General features: G+C 44.1%; 1 protein-coding gene across 3 annotated transcripts in view; it reads right to left on the bottom strand.

Annotated features, from left to right (window-relative positions):
- Positions 1-2,612: 2,612 nt before the first annotated feature.
- Positions 2,613-13,897, bottom strand: part of LOC138769343 (EF-hand domain-containing protein D2-like) — a 15,423-nt gene continuing 4,138 nt past the window's right edge. For 2 of the 3 annotated variants that reach the window (XM_069947751.1, XM_069947753.1), the window contains exons 2-4: positions 6,064-6,211; positions 4,426-4,560; positions 2,613-3,107 (exon numbers count right to left, since the gene is read on the bottom strand). In XM_069947751.1, coding sequence (XP_069803852.1) covers positions 2,973-3,107; positions 4,426-4,560; positions 6,064-6,211 — 418 coding nt within the window. In that variant the 3' untranslated portion in view covers positions 2,613-2,972. Of the gene's footprint in view, positions 3,108-4,425; positions 4,561-6,063; positions 6,212-7,442; positions 7,549-13,897 lie in introns of those variants that run through there. The other variant, XM_069947752.1, reaches the window with a different exon arrangement.

The raw sequence follows: 13,897 nt of genomic DNA, 5'->3' as shown, positions 1-13,897 counted from the left end.
TATCATTACAAAAAGTGTCATGGGATTGTTGCTGACGGATCTGATATGCATGGAAGGCACTTAAAAAAACAAACAAAAAAAAAACAAATAAAAAAAAAACATGCTAACAAATTTCTTCATACCCTGTGATTTGGCGGTTTTATTCAATGCAATTGTTTTGTGTGTAATTTATATGGCGTCACCATGCTTTGCAACACTATGTATGGCAGATGCCTCTTTAAAGGGGTTATCCAGTGTCGGTTGATTTCAGGCTGAAATATTTCCTCGCGTAATCCGCCTCTTTTGCTCTGTGTGAACGTAGCCTAATAGAACTGAGCAGCAAAACCCCACCCAAGCTGGAGACAAGAGGGGCTGTCTCTGGAAGAAAGTGGCCGTGATTTTGTAGTGCTGGATAACCCCTGTAAAAGGGGTTGGAAATGGTGCCACACCTGTTCATGTCTGGTATTGCAACTCTGCACCATTGATTTAAATGGGGAAGAGCAATGGAGGAGAGGTTTGGTGTTCTTCTGGAAGAAAGCAGCCATGTTTTTCTAATACCGTTCAACCCCTGTAAACACAGCTGTCTCAGTAATGGCCAAAAGGAAAGGTATAGTCTGGTTTTATAGCGCTATTGTACAGCTGCTACACCGGGCCAGGATTCTACAGATTTTAGGGGCCTTTTACACGCCTCCATATGGGGCAATGGAAAGAAGCAAACAAACATCGTTCAGCGATCACTTGCCGTGACTTTGCAAGCCACGATTAATCGCACTGTATGTTTTGTACCTAATGACTGTTGACCCCAGGCTTTTCTGTGGCAGCCATTTTGTGACAATGACATCGAGAGAAACTAGTCTAAGCCCTGTTAGGCCAACCTCCCTTTGTCACATGTCTCGGGTTGCTCAGCTCTGATTGGCTGAGCAAGCTGTAAGCCATCTAACAGTTTTACAGAGTCAGACATCACAGGAGACTAAGTGCATCATGGGAAAGCTCAAACCAGGAAGTGAAGAAAAAATGAAGACACCAACTGGAGCTTCAGGGACCTGCAAACAGTGGGAAATTCAAATGGAGACAGACTTAGGGGGGATGGTAAGTGGGAAAACCATGTTTGTTATTGATTTTTTTTTTTTTTTTTTTATCAGTGCCCGAGTAACCCTTTACAGGTATTGTTATTGGCCACACATCCCATGTACACACACAGATGTGTGGCCAATAACTATAAATTAAAAACAGAGCACCTCTATGCCTCGGGATTTTGCAGGTTTGATTGAACTCGAACTTTCTCGAACCTGCAGCATTTGATTCCCAATTAGAGATGAGCGAATCGGGTTCCGAGTCAATCCGAACCCGATCGTTCGGCATTTGATTAGCGGTGGCTGCTGAACTTGGATAAAGCTCTAAGGCTATGTGGAAAACATGGATATAGTCATTGGCTGTATCCATGTTTTGCAGACAACCTTAGAGCTTTATCCAACTTCAGCAGCCCCAGCTAATCAAATGCTGAACATTCAGGTTCGAATTGATTCTGACTCGCACCTGAACCCGGTTCGCTCATCTCTATTCCCGATGCCTTCCCGTTCTCTGGCGGTACTCGGGCATTCTCCTCCTTCCCCACGGAACGGGAATGCATCGGCAATCAAATGCTGCAGGTTCAAGTTCGATCAAACCTGCAAAATCCTGAGGTTCGATCATCTCTACCTATGACATGGACAATGGCTGCATGATTTCCTTGGCAAGTCATACAGCCATTTACCGCCAGAGGATGCGGCTTCAGTAACCTCACCCAATGGGTTGTCTATTGGTATGGCTGCTATGTTCATATTCAACTTAAAGGGAACCAATTGGGCTTATATTATATTGGGCTACTACCTCCCCACCTCTGCCTGCTGCATGCCTTGGTAATAAAACCTCTTTCTCCGGTATACAGCTTCTGCTGCAGCCGTGGCTGGTATGTTCCACGGGCTGCATACAGTGCTCCAGGGAACCATATCAGCCCAATTGGGCTCATTGGTTCCCTTTAAAAGTCTGTTCCATACATGTGAATATAATTTATTTCCTATAGACAAGACAGTCACAAAGATTTCTGCACGAGTATACCACAAGTCCGTGGCACTTCAGCTGTTAAAAAAACTACACTTCCCATTACGCCTAGAATTAGCTGTTTGTGCATGATGGAAACTATAGTTGTGCAACAGCTGGAGGGCCGCAGGTTTGACCTCACCAGACTAAGGATGCGTTTACACAGAAAGATTTATCTGACAGATTTTGGAAGCCAAAGCCAGGAATAGATTTGAAAAGAGGATAGATCCCAGTCTTTCCTTTATGACCTGATCCCTGTTTATAGTCTGTTCCTGGTTTTGGCTTCAAAGATCTGTCAGATAAATCTCTCTGTGTAAACGCACCATTACACCCTAAGCAGCAATGTCAACCTTGTGTTCTTCCAGCTGTTGTAAAACTACAATTCCCATCATGCCCGGACAGCCAAAGCTTTAGCTTTGGCTGTCCAGGCATGATGGGAATTGAAGTTTTGCAACAGCTGGTAGGACACGAGGTTGACACTGGTGCCTTAAAGGTTTGTCTCCCGTCAAATCCCGATTGTACAAATAAACACCCATCCAGCAGTAGCCATGAATTTTAATTTTTATTTACACATTTCACAATAAAACAGTGATATACCGATGTAAAAAAATACTGCGTCTGCAACATAAAAATGGAAATCACTAGGAAAATGACTCACTTTATTGGTCCATCCAACCTTTAAGCAATAAATTAGATAATCTTTTTATATTAATTTCTGCAAATATTTAACAGCAGGAATGTGTCCTCTTGGATCTTCAGGTATTGATGAACCACTACGTGCAGCCCTCGGCTGGCAGAACATGCTAGGAGTTGTAATCCAGCAACAGCGGAAGAACAAGAGTCTGCATACCCTGCAGTATATAGGTATATAGATAGATATCTCTCTGCATGCTATGAAAATACTCTGCTCTGTCTTATGGCTTGAAGTTGGACTGTAGCTCTTTGAATGCGGCCTTCCTCTGTATCATCTCCTCCGCTTGTCTCTTCTTCTCCTCTTGTTCGGCCTTGATTTCTTGCTCGAATCGGCTGCCGTGATTGATGGCCTGTACCTGAGTATGAAAAATCCACAGATGTAGACGGGGTGTACGCTTCTGCAGATTTACATGGTATGAACCTTTTCTAATGTATATATTCATAAGAAGCCAGCACCAAATATAGCAGAAGAATGTCTCCTGTATTCTGTGCAGGACCTGTGCTACAATCACACTTATCCCCTATTCACTAAATGATCAGACTGCTTGGACCCCCCCCCCCCCATGGTCTTGAGGTGGGGGTCCCAAGTCTCCTGGTGGCTGCAGATGTGTAATACTACTCTATTTACTGTATATACTGCTACCTCTGACAATGTATAGAGCAGTGATGTGCACCCATGACTGTCACTTTATTATACCGGAGCACTTGAGACCACTTATAATGTGAATTATACCTGACAGATCCCTTTAAAAAGGGGAACTACATTGATTTTTTTTTCTTTCAAGTCAACTTGTGTCAGAAAATTATATACATTTGTAATTTACTACTATCTAAAAATCTCTATTCTTCCAGTACTTATCAGCTGCTGTATGTCCTGCAGGAAGTGGAGTTTTCTTTCCAGTCTGACACAGTGCTCTTTGCTGCCACCCCTGTCCGCGTCAGGAACTGACATGGACAGTTCCTGACATGGACATAGGTGGCAGCAGAGGGTACTGTAAGACTGGAAAGAAAACCTAATTTCCTGCGGGACATACAGCAGCTGATAAGTACTTGAAGACTTAAGATTTTCAAATGGAAGTAAATCGCAAATCTATATAACTTTCTGACAGCAGTTACTTTGAAAGATTTTCTTGCCAGTTCCAAAATTAATGTTCCTAGAAATGATCATTCCTAAGATTTTGCCCATGTAAAAGGGAGAGCGGTGAGCAAATTAATGCGCAAACGCTTGTTAGTTGACTGACTGGATCTTCTGTGTGGCCAATAATAGGAATGATTATTGGTGTGGCCTGGCTGAAAGATCTGTAAACAAGCGCTGATCGGGGAGATCAGAGCTTGTTACCTGGAGCCCTGTCAGCCCTTCTAAAAGGACTTTTAGACTACAAAGTCAAGTCATCCTTAGGGTGCCTTTGCACAGGGATTTATCTGACAGATTTTTGAAGCCAAAGCCTGGAACATACTCTAGAAAGGGAACAGGGTATAAAGGAAAGACTGAGATTTATCCTCTTCTCAAATTCATTCCTGGCTTTGGCTTCAAAAATCTGTCAGATAAATTTCTCTGTGTAAAGACACCTTTAGACCATCTAGTCTAAGCTCACACCTCAGTATGTACGGCATGTATACCACGGACTGCTCCAGTCTCCTGTAAATACGGCCTTATAAGAGCTGACCTCTTACCTTTGCCTCAAAGAAACTTTTCGCTCCTTTCACGCCCTCAATGGAGACATCAATTTCCGAAAGCCGAGCAAGAGCGTGCAACCCGCTGTCCTCTTCCAGCTCCCCTGCTGCAGCTTTGCGGAAAATTAAAAGGAACTTTATAGAAAGGAAAATAAAGAGAAAAAAAAAATCAGTTGCTGCTTCTACATGGAGGAATTATCCATGAACCGGACATCCAGACAGAAGCCCCCCGCAGCAAGCCAGAGCGTGGCGCAGGTAATGTATGCTCCGGCCGGTGGGGGGGTTAAAGGGGCTGTCACGTACATACTCGCAGCGGGATGTCAATCCCGCTCAGAGTATGTATTCTCATAGTAACTAACATCCAAGGGATCCACAGCGGATTTCGCTGCAGATCAGGCCTGTGTGTTTTTACCATAATAGAGATTATGTAACAAAGTTAATAAATATACCCCGCTTATCTCCATTTACCTTTGGCTCTGTGTTACTATTGGCTTCAATGTATAAATAATATGATGACAAGCTGCCCAAAACTTTACGGGTAGTCAGAGATTAGAGGGAAGCCTTGACTGTACACGGTGTGGAGCCTTTAGGAGGAGGCAGCACTAGCTAATCCCCGCCCACACCTGTGTTCTGTCCTAGTGTCTGTTACAAGACAGACTGAGCCTAGCAACAGACAGTGAATTGCAAATTAAGCAGAAGTTAGACACTTGGTGGCTTTTAAGGGCAATAAATTGGAGATTTTGTGGTAAGCACCCCTGCTATCAGATGAATGCAAATCATGTAAACAGTTTGGGAGGGGGGGGGGTGTATTTATTAAACTGGTGTAAAGTAGAACTAGCTTAGTTGCCCCTAGCAACCAATCAGATTCCACTTTTTATTCCTCACTGATTCTTTGGAAAATGGAATCTAATTGGTTGCTAGGGGAAACTGGGCCAATTGTACTTTACACCATGTTTGATAAATCTCCCCCTTAGTGTCCATTTAAGTATCTATGTAACAGATTTGAAGCTCTGTGTCAGATAAATAGAGTATTAGGCTATGTTTACACTAGGTATATTTTTGTAAAACTACGGCCGTTGTTGCCGATTGCAACAACGGCTGTGATTATTACGAAAATATACACTAAGTTGCCGCCTACGGAGTCCCAGCCGGAGTGTAACAGATGTGATGACTAGTTTCAATTTAAGAAAGGAATCAAAACAATTTGGACCCATTTACAAAGGTTGTTACCTCCTCCAATCATGATTTATTCCAACCTCTAGCAAATCATTGTCACAATTGCTTGCAAACGTACGCATTTTTACAATAATCCCCCTCCCATGTGGGGCATGCTGGGAGTTGTAGTTTTGCAGCAGCGACAGGTTGGGAAGTCCTGCACTACTCCACAATCCCAGCTCAGTTGTGTCCTCAGCCACCTTACTAGTGACAGCCGTAATGAAAGAATCAATGGCTGGAGAAGCCTCAGGAATATTAATAGGAAGGGGGTCTGGATGTGCAGCACAGCTTCAGGGGCTGGGAGTGATGTCCCCAGCAGCCATGTCTATGAAGTCTCTCAGGACTCGGGGGATCATTGTGATTGATTTCAGTAGTAATTGTGCTCTGTGCTCCTGAGCAGATCAGCTGCCGGCTCACACTTACCTCCCTGAAGCTCAGTTTTCCATCAAAATCTTCATCTACTTCTTTAATCATGTCCTTAAGGCCCAGGTGGGTCTGCGGAGCTCCGAGCTTCTCCATCATCCGCTTCAGCTCCATGAGATCTATGAAGCCATCCCTCCCAGCGTCGTATCTAGTACAGGAAACAGTCTCATTCAAAAGTCACGTATATACTACATGGATACAGATTTAGGCTATGTTCACACTACGTAAAAGTACGTCCATTGTTGCCGATGGCGACAGCGGCCGTACTAAATGCAGTGTGGAACATAGCCTTACTTTCTATGGGATCTCGGCTGGAGCGTATACACATCGTATGCGCTCCGGCCGGGATCCCGTACGGGGCTGCAAAGAACTGACATGTCAGTTTTCTGCGGCCGCAATTGAATGAATTGCGGCCGTAGGAAACACTGTCAGTTCACACAGTGAAGCATCAAGGCTTCACTTCCTGGATAACATGGTGATGTCACTTCCTGGATAACATGGTGATGTCATGACCCGACTCCCAGAGCTGTGCGGGCTGTGGCTGCTGGAGAGGATGATGGCAGGGGGACACTGAGCACTGGAGGGACACTGAGCATCCCCCTGCCATCATCCTCTCCAGCAGCCACAGCCCGCACATCTCTGGGAGTCGGGTCGTGACATCACCATGTTATCCAGGAAGTGACATCACCATGTTATCTAGGAAGTGAAGCCTTGATGCAGTAGTAATTGCAGGGAAAAAAAGCACTTTATAAGCATTTCCCATAATAAGCATTTCCCATAATAAGTGTATATTTGTGATGTGTATAACTTTTGGGGAGCAATTACAATACTTTAATAAAAATGTTCACTGGACTTCTCCTTTAAAAAAAAAAAAAGAAGATACATCATCCCTTCATTCTCTGGATCAGGAGGATCCCTGCTGATCATACAGGTGAGACACGGCTGGTGTAGCTTTCTCCTAGTCGAAGTTATCCCTGAACAGCTTCACTACTGGCCACTTACTGTTCTGGAAACTGCAGCTGGTCCTTTTTGGCTGATGCCCTGGAAGATACTGTTAGGGGGCATCTAGCACTAGTTCAAGTGAATGGCACAATTATATAACCAACTGGTGGCTGGGAATGAAGCTGTGCGGGGGGCATTCATAATGCCCTTCGATTGCAGTCCGTAAATACAGGCAATGTGCTACAGAATCAGCAGTCATGATGATGCCGGGAGCTCCAAAACAATGTAAATCTTTACTCGTGACAATACAGTAGCGCAAAGATTTAAATGGATCTCCTTGCATAATTAACCATGATGTCGGGAGTTCCACATCTTCTGTGCACGGATCGTGTGACTGTTCCCTAATACTAGGACAAAGAGCTACATCAGTGACTTACCTTCATGCTCTGCATCGGGGTGAGGGGTCCGAACCTCACCAATCAGTCATGCAGTGCAACACTTCTTAAAGATGAGAATACCCTTTCAAGACTATGCGGGAGATTTATCAAACATGGTGTAAAGTGAAACTGGCTCAGTTGCCCCTAGCAACCAATCAGATTCCACCTTTCATTTTCCAAAGAGTCTGTGAGGAATGAAAGGTGGAATCTGATTGGTTGCTAGGGGCAACTGAGCCAGTTTCACTTTACACCATGTTTGATAAATTTCCCCCTATGTTTCCACTGCAGGAACATATCGGAAAATGAGGGCCGTCTTGTTATATAGCTCTTGATTAGCGGCCGTCTATATAACTAGACGGCTGCCTTTCCCCGAACTGGGAACGTAGCTTTTAGGGGTTATCCAGGATTAGAAAAAGCGACAACAGCGCCTTCCCTGACATCAGGTTGTGTGTGGTATTTCAGTTCAGCGCCATTTACTTCAACGGAACTGTACTTCAAGACCCAAACTGAGGACAGTAGTAATGCTGTTTCTGGAAGAAAGTAGCCATGTTTTTTAAAGCCTACATAAACACTTTCACCACTTGCACCTAAAGGCTGGGTTCACACTACGTATATTTGAGGCTGTATGTGTGAGGCTGTATAGCAACCAAAACAAGGAGTGGATTGAAAACACAGAAAGGATCTGTTCACATAATGGTGTAATTGAGTGGATGGCCGTCATTTAATGGCAAATATTTGCTGTTATTTTAAAACAACGGCCGTTATATTGAAATAATGGCAGATATTTACTGTTATATGGCGGCCAGCCACTCAATTTCAACATTGTGTGAACAGAGTCTTTCTGTGTTTTCAATCCACTCCTGGTTTTGGTTGCTATGAGGACCTGACATGAGGACCAAATACTGCCTGAAATATACTGTGTGTGAACCCAGCCTAAAGGTAATTTCCACTGTTTACCATCATGTAGTTTACAGTCTAGGCTGACTAGTACCTCCATAGAGGTCGGATTTTAGGGGCCACTAGCAGCATTTATCACGTGTCCCTCGCTAGAGATCTGACTGCGGTGACCCCACTATTCTAGAGAATAGCAGCCCCCAAAGCGTCCCTTGTGAATAGACCAGTAAAGCTCCTGTGTGACAAACACTCAATTCACAGTCTATGGAACTGACAGGGACAATAATTCATGTGTGAACGTGGCCTGATAGGGAATCATTACAGCTGTAAGAACATAAAGATGCTACTGGTACACAGCAAACGCTGGGATGTATAATGTATGCTATATACATCATTCCTGCCTCCGGTCTGTGAGCGTTAGTATTCACTGATCCGCAGTAAAGTGATCTGTAGTGATTGGTGTGCACAGTCCTTATGTAGTAGGGGTGTAGATCCCCTCGCAGTGAGCCGCCGGTGCTAGGAGACCACGCTTCCCTGGAAGGTTCCATCCGCTGCAGTGCATTAAGGAAATAAAAAATGAATGATCAGGGATTTTCTGCTATTTTTACCCCCCCCCCCCTCCCCCCCAAGACTCTTCCAAACTATTCTTCTATTTCCATCTGCGCTGATCCAGACCCATAATTTTCCTGTTCATCTCTGATCACTGTTCCCGCTGACACCGCTACAGAAATGGTAAATAATGGGGGAGATGTTCATCTTAGTTCACACACTTTTTTTTATGCCTCTAAACCAGCTTTTTATTGTTTTTGTTTTTTTCTTTCCTTTCCTACTAGTAATTCTCTTAAACATAATAGTAAAATGCCCATTGATTTATTCATACAGTCATTTCATGGGCAACATTTTTACAGACGGAAAATTAAAAATCCTTTATTCAAATGAATTATTTTCAAGCTAATAGGATTTTATATATATATAATATATATATATAATCTATCTGGGTTTCTGACTTTTTTGACCCATGGCTAGTTATGCCAGCATAAGTGATACCCCCCTTTCCCTAAAGCCCCTATTACACCTCCTGTTCTTTACAGCAAGCGAGCGCCGACCATTGGAAGACAACGATCAGCTGACATTGTGCATGTCGGATTATCAGCCGTAATGGCCAATAACAGCTTTGTGTAATAGGGCCTTCCCCCCCCTTTGTGCATTCTGACATCTCTATACAGGTGTAAAGGGTAAATTTAGCATTTTTTATACCTTATTTCATATCATACGTCATGGGGTTTGTTCAAGTAAAAAGTGTCCTTTTATCAACTGCAGATTGTATTAAGTGGGCGTGGCCTCACTGTATTAGCGCAACTTAGCCCCGCCCACAATGCACAATTGGCCATTCGGGTCTAGACCTTTCGGCCTGCCTGTTTCAATGGCCGACGAGGGGGCGGGGCCAAGTGGCGCTAATGCCGTGAGGCCATGCCCACTTAATACAATCTGCAGTTGATAAAAGATGACTTTTTACTTGAACAAGCACCATGATGTATTATATAAAATAAGGTATGAAAAACGCTACCCGTTTACCCGTTACACCTGTGTAGAGATGTCAGAATGCAAAAAGGAGGTGACAGTGTCACTTTAAGCATAATCCCAGCTAGGGCTGTATGCTGAATAGTAAGAGAGAAATTAGAAAATGATAAGCACGACCAAGCCAAAAACATCCAGGCAGAGACAGCAAGGTTTGGCTGGGGTTCACCTTCTCTTGGTCTCTGCCTGGATGTTTTTGGCTTGGTCCTTCTTGGACCTCGTTCACATGTCCAGTGATTGTTTTTTTCACTGCATGGCGTCAATCCAGTATGTATTCTGCCATGTGTAGGCATCCCATTGCCCCCAGTATGTTGTACTAATGTATACATCCCACAAGGCATCCCTCCAGTAGACTGTACCCCCAAATTGGGCCCCGTCCGTTAGCCAGCACAGCACACCCAACCCCTTTTCCCCAGTAGTGTGCTTAACCTTCCTACACCCCTGTAGCCACTTTCCGCTGTATAAGAAAAAAAAAAAAGGGCAGCACATTAGACTTTTGGCGTTGCCTCTCCCTGCTCTGCATCACTTATACACCGCAGCGCAGGGGGAGGGAGCGGCCTCTTGTGGCCAGAGGCGGAATGTTTCTGCCTCTGCCCACAAGAATAATTGTCAGCTGGGTCAGCTGACCCCCGAGCATGCTGTGAGTGCGGCAAGGAGCACAGCTGGGGGAACCCTGTGAGGTGGGGAGACTACAGTGGGCCCCTGCCTGTGTGGGCTCCGGAGCAGCTGCCCACCCTGCACCCAACTAATTCACTAAAAGTGCCATCACATAAGTGTTAATCAAATTCCATGGATGTGAAATCCATGAAAAACACTAATACACCGTCTATTTCTATTGTATTGTGGGAGGTGAAATTTGCCTTTATTTACTACCTTTTACTTTTCTGTGTTCAGGTTCACATGGATTGAGTGCCTGTTTGTATAATTATTTTTTTTGTGTATAATAAATGTGTATTTTTATTGCCTGTCTGTTTTTTCCTCCTCTTTTGGTGCTATATATTGTATTTAAAACAAAGGATGATACTTTGAAGGCTTAATAGGTCACGTTGTGAGTCATCTCAGCAGGAACAGCCATATATTCTATATGCGCAGATATCCGCTCTAGGGTGCGCTCACACGTACAGGATCCGCAGCAGATTTGATGGCAGAGATATCAATGTAACTAAATACAGCATTAACCCTTAGAGGACCGGGCCAATTTCAATTTTTGCATTTTCGTTTTTTCCTCGTTGTGCTTAAAAGGCCATAGCACTTGCATTTTCTCACCTAGAAACCCACATGAGCCCTTATTTTTTACGTCACTAATCGTACTTTGCAATGACAGGCTGAATTTTTTCATAAAGTACACTGCAAAACCAGAAAAAATTCAATGTGTGGTGAAATTGAAAAAAACCCTGCACTTCTTTTATTTGGGGTTTTTTAATTTTTACGCCATTCGCCCTGGGGTACAACTGACTAGTTATGCATGTTCCTCAAGTTGTTACGATTACAACGATATGTAACATGTATAACTTTCATGGTATCTGATGGCCTGTAAAAATATCTAACCATTGTTAACAAATATATGTTACTAAAAATCGCTCCATTCCCAGGCTTATAGCGCTTTTATCCTTTGGTCTATGGGGCTGTGTGAGGTGTCATTTTTTGCCCCATGATGTGTAATTTCTATTGGTACCTTGATTGCCCATATGCGACTTTTTGATCACTTTTTATTTCATTTTTTCTGGATTTGATGCGACCAAAAATGCGCAATTTTGCACTTTGGGATTTTTTTTGCGCTGACGCCGTTTACCGTGCGAGATCAGGAATGTGATTAATTAATAGTTCGGGCGATTACGCACGCGGCGATAGCAAACATGTTTGTTTATTTTTTTATTTATAACATGGGAAAAGGGGGGTGATTCTGACTTTTATTAGGGGAGGGGGCTTTTTATTAAAGGACAACTCCCGCAACTCCCCCCAAAAAAACAACACAGACACCATACTCATCATCCCTCCGGTGACTATCGCCACTTGATTCGTCCGCCGCCCAACGATGTCTCTGACTTCCGGGTCCAGGGGATGGAAAAGGCCGCCAGTGCCCTTGGGTCCGAAAGTGGGGGAAGGGGCCAGAACAGGTATTTAACCACATTACAAAGTTATATAACTTTGTAATGTGTGTTAAATAACCCAAAAAATTTTTCGCGGGAGTTGTCCTTTAATAATAACACTTTTATTTTTACTTTTACACTTATACTAGAAGCCCCCCTGAGGTTAGGGTTATTTCCCCTCTGGGGTTAGGATTATTCCGCCTACACCTGAGGACGCCCCGTTTAGGGGTGAAACTAGTTGTGGTGGCGGTGTGTTAGGTTTTAATCAGCTACTTCCACAGTTCTTAGATAGAGTAGTCTGCAGCTATTCAGTGATAATATAGAGTACCACCGGCTGGTGGACATAAACATACAAGTATTAGTGGACTGTGGGAGAGTGTTTTTAACTTTATCACGGTGTTTATATATTTTAGTATATATTAGTTTATTAAAAGTTACGTTTCAATTGAGTTACCAGAGGTGATCCGGGGCCCTTTGGGCTAATGGCCCTTTGCGCCAGTGTGTATTCTGATCTCTCATTGAGATCTATGCTGCATAGATATGCAGCATAGATCGATGAGATAAGGCACATTGATTGCTTTCGGCTGCTGCAGCCGGAAGCAATAGAGTGCCAAGCTGGGATCAGAGCAATTACGGCACTGACCGCGGACAGGGTAAGATGTGTGGATCGCTCCTCCGGTAAAACATCCCGGAGGAGCGATCCTCCACACTAGACACGAGGGAACGGCTGCATCAAGTAATCGGATGCAGCTGTCAACTTTGACAGCTGCATCCGATTACTTTATTAGCGGGCACGGCAATCGGACCGTTCCCGCTAATAGCCGCGGTCCCGGGCTACGAGCGGCACCCGGGACCGCGGCCCCGCTCTAAACGCATACGGGTACGTCCAGGGTCATATTCACACAACGTGAAACACCGGCCGTTCTGTGACCCACCAGTCACAGAACGGCCGATGTTAATGAACATCATCCCAGCCGGTCGATCTTCATTTGTGCTGAATTGGGATGCGGGCGCATCCCAATTCACCATTGCACACAATGGAGAGTGCGGCCAGAGCTGCACGCTCCATTGTGTGACCTGTCAGGTGTGTGTGGCCACTATTAAATGAATAGCGGCCAGGCCACACAAAACTGACATGTCAGTTGTTTGTGGCCAGAGTGTATACTATGTGTATATACTCTGGCTGGGATTCCCTCTAAATGCACTGCACATAAATTGTGTATTAATCATGGCTGTTGTTGCACTCGGCAACAACAGCCGTGATTATTACACAACTCACATTATGTGAATATGGCCTTAAAGTGGATCTGTCAGCAGCTTAACAGGGGTGTAAATAATCCTATGGAGAAATAGGGATTCTCATCAGGATTCAGGCACAGGGGTAGGGAACGTTGGCTTGCCAGCTGTTGCAAAACTACAACTCCCATCATGCTTGGACAGCCAAAGCTTTAGCTTGATGGGAGTTGTAGTTTTGCAACAGCTGGAAAGCCGAGCCTTGATTTATCATCTCCACTGGCCTTGCCAGAACAAAGATTTAAGTCTCATTTAAATAAAAAAGGCTATGGGCGATATTCCACGGGACGATTATCGTTCGCATATTCGTTAACAATAAATGATCCAAACGACGACCTGAAATCGTTCACCCAATTACATAGAATGATAATCACTACTTATGATCGTTTTTGCGGTCGCCTTGATGTCACTATTGCGTTAGCCACTACTGTGAACGACCGAACGACGTCTTATTCAATGCGAACTATTTGCGAATGAGCAACGATAAAAATAGGTCCAGGTCTTATTAAACGATCAACGATTTCTCATTCGGTCGTTAATCATTAATTGCTATTCAACCGAACGATTATCGTTTAGATTTGAACGATTTAACGATAATCT

This window comes from Dendropsophus ebraccatus, chromosome 12 (genome assembly GCF_027789765.1).
Source record: "Dendropsophus ebraccatus isolate aDenEbr1 chromosome 12, aDenEbr1.pat, whole genome shotgun sequence".
In the NCBI taxonomy this organism is placed as follows: domain Eukaryota; kingdom Metazoa; phylum Chordata; class Amphibia; order Anura; family Hylidae; genus Dendropsophus; species Dendropsophus ebraccatus.
This window is presented reverse-complemented; position numbering and strand designations above follow the sequence as displayed.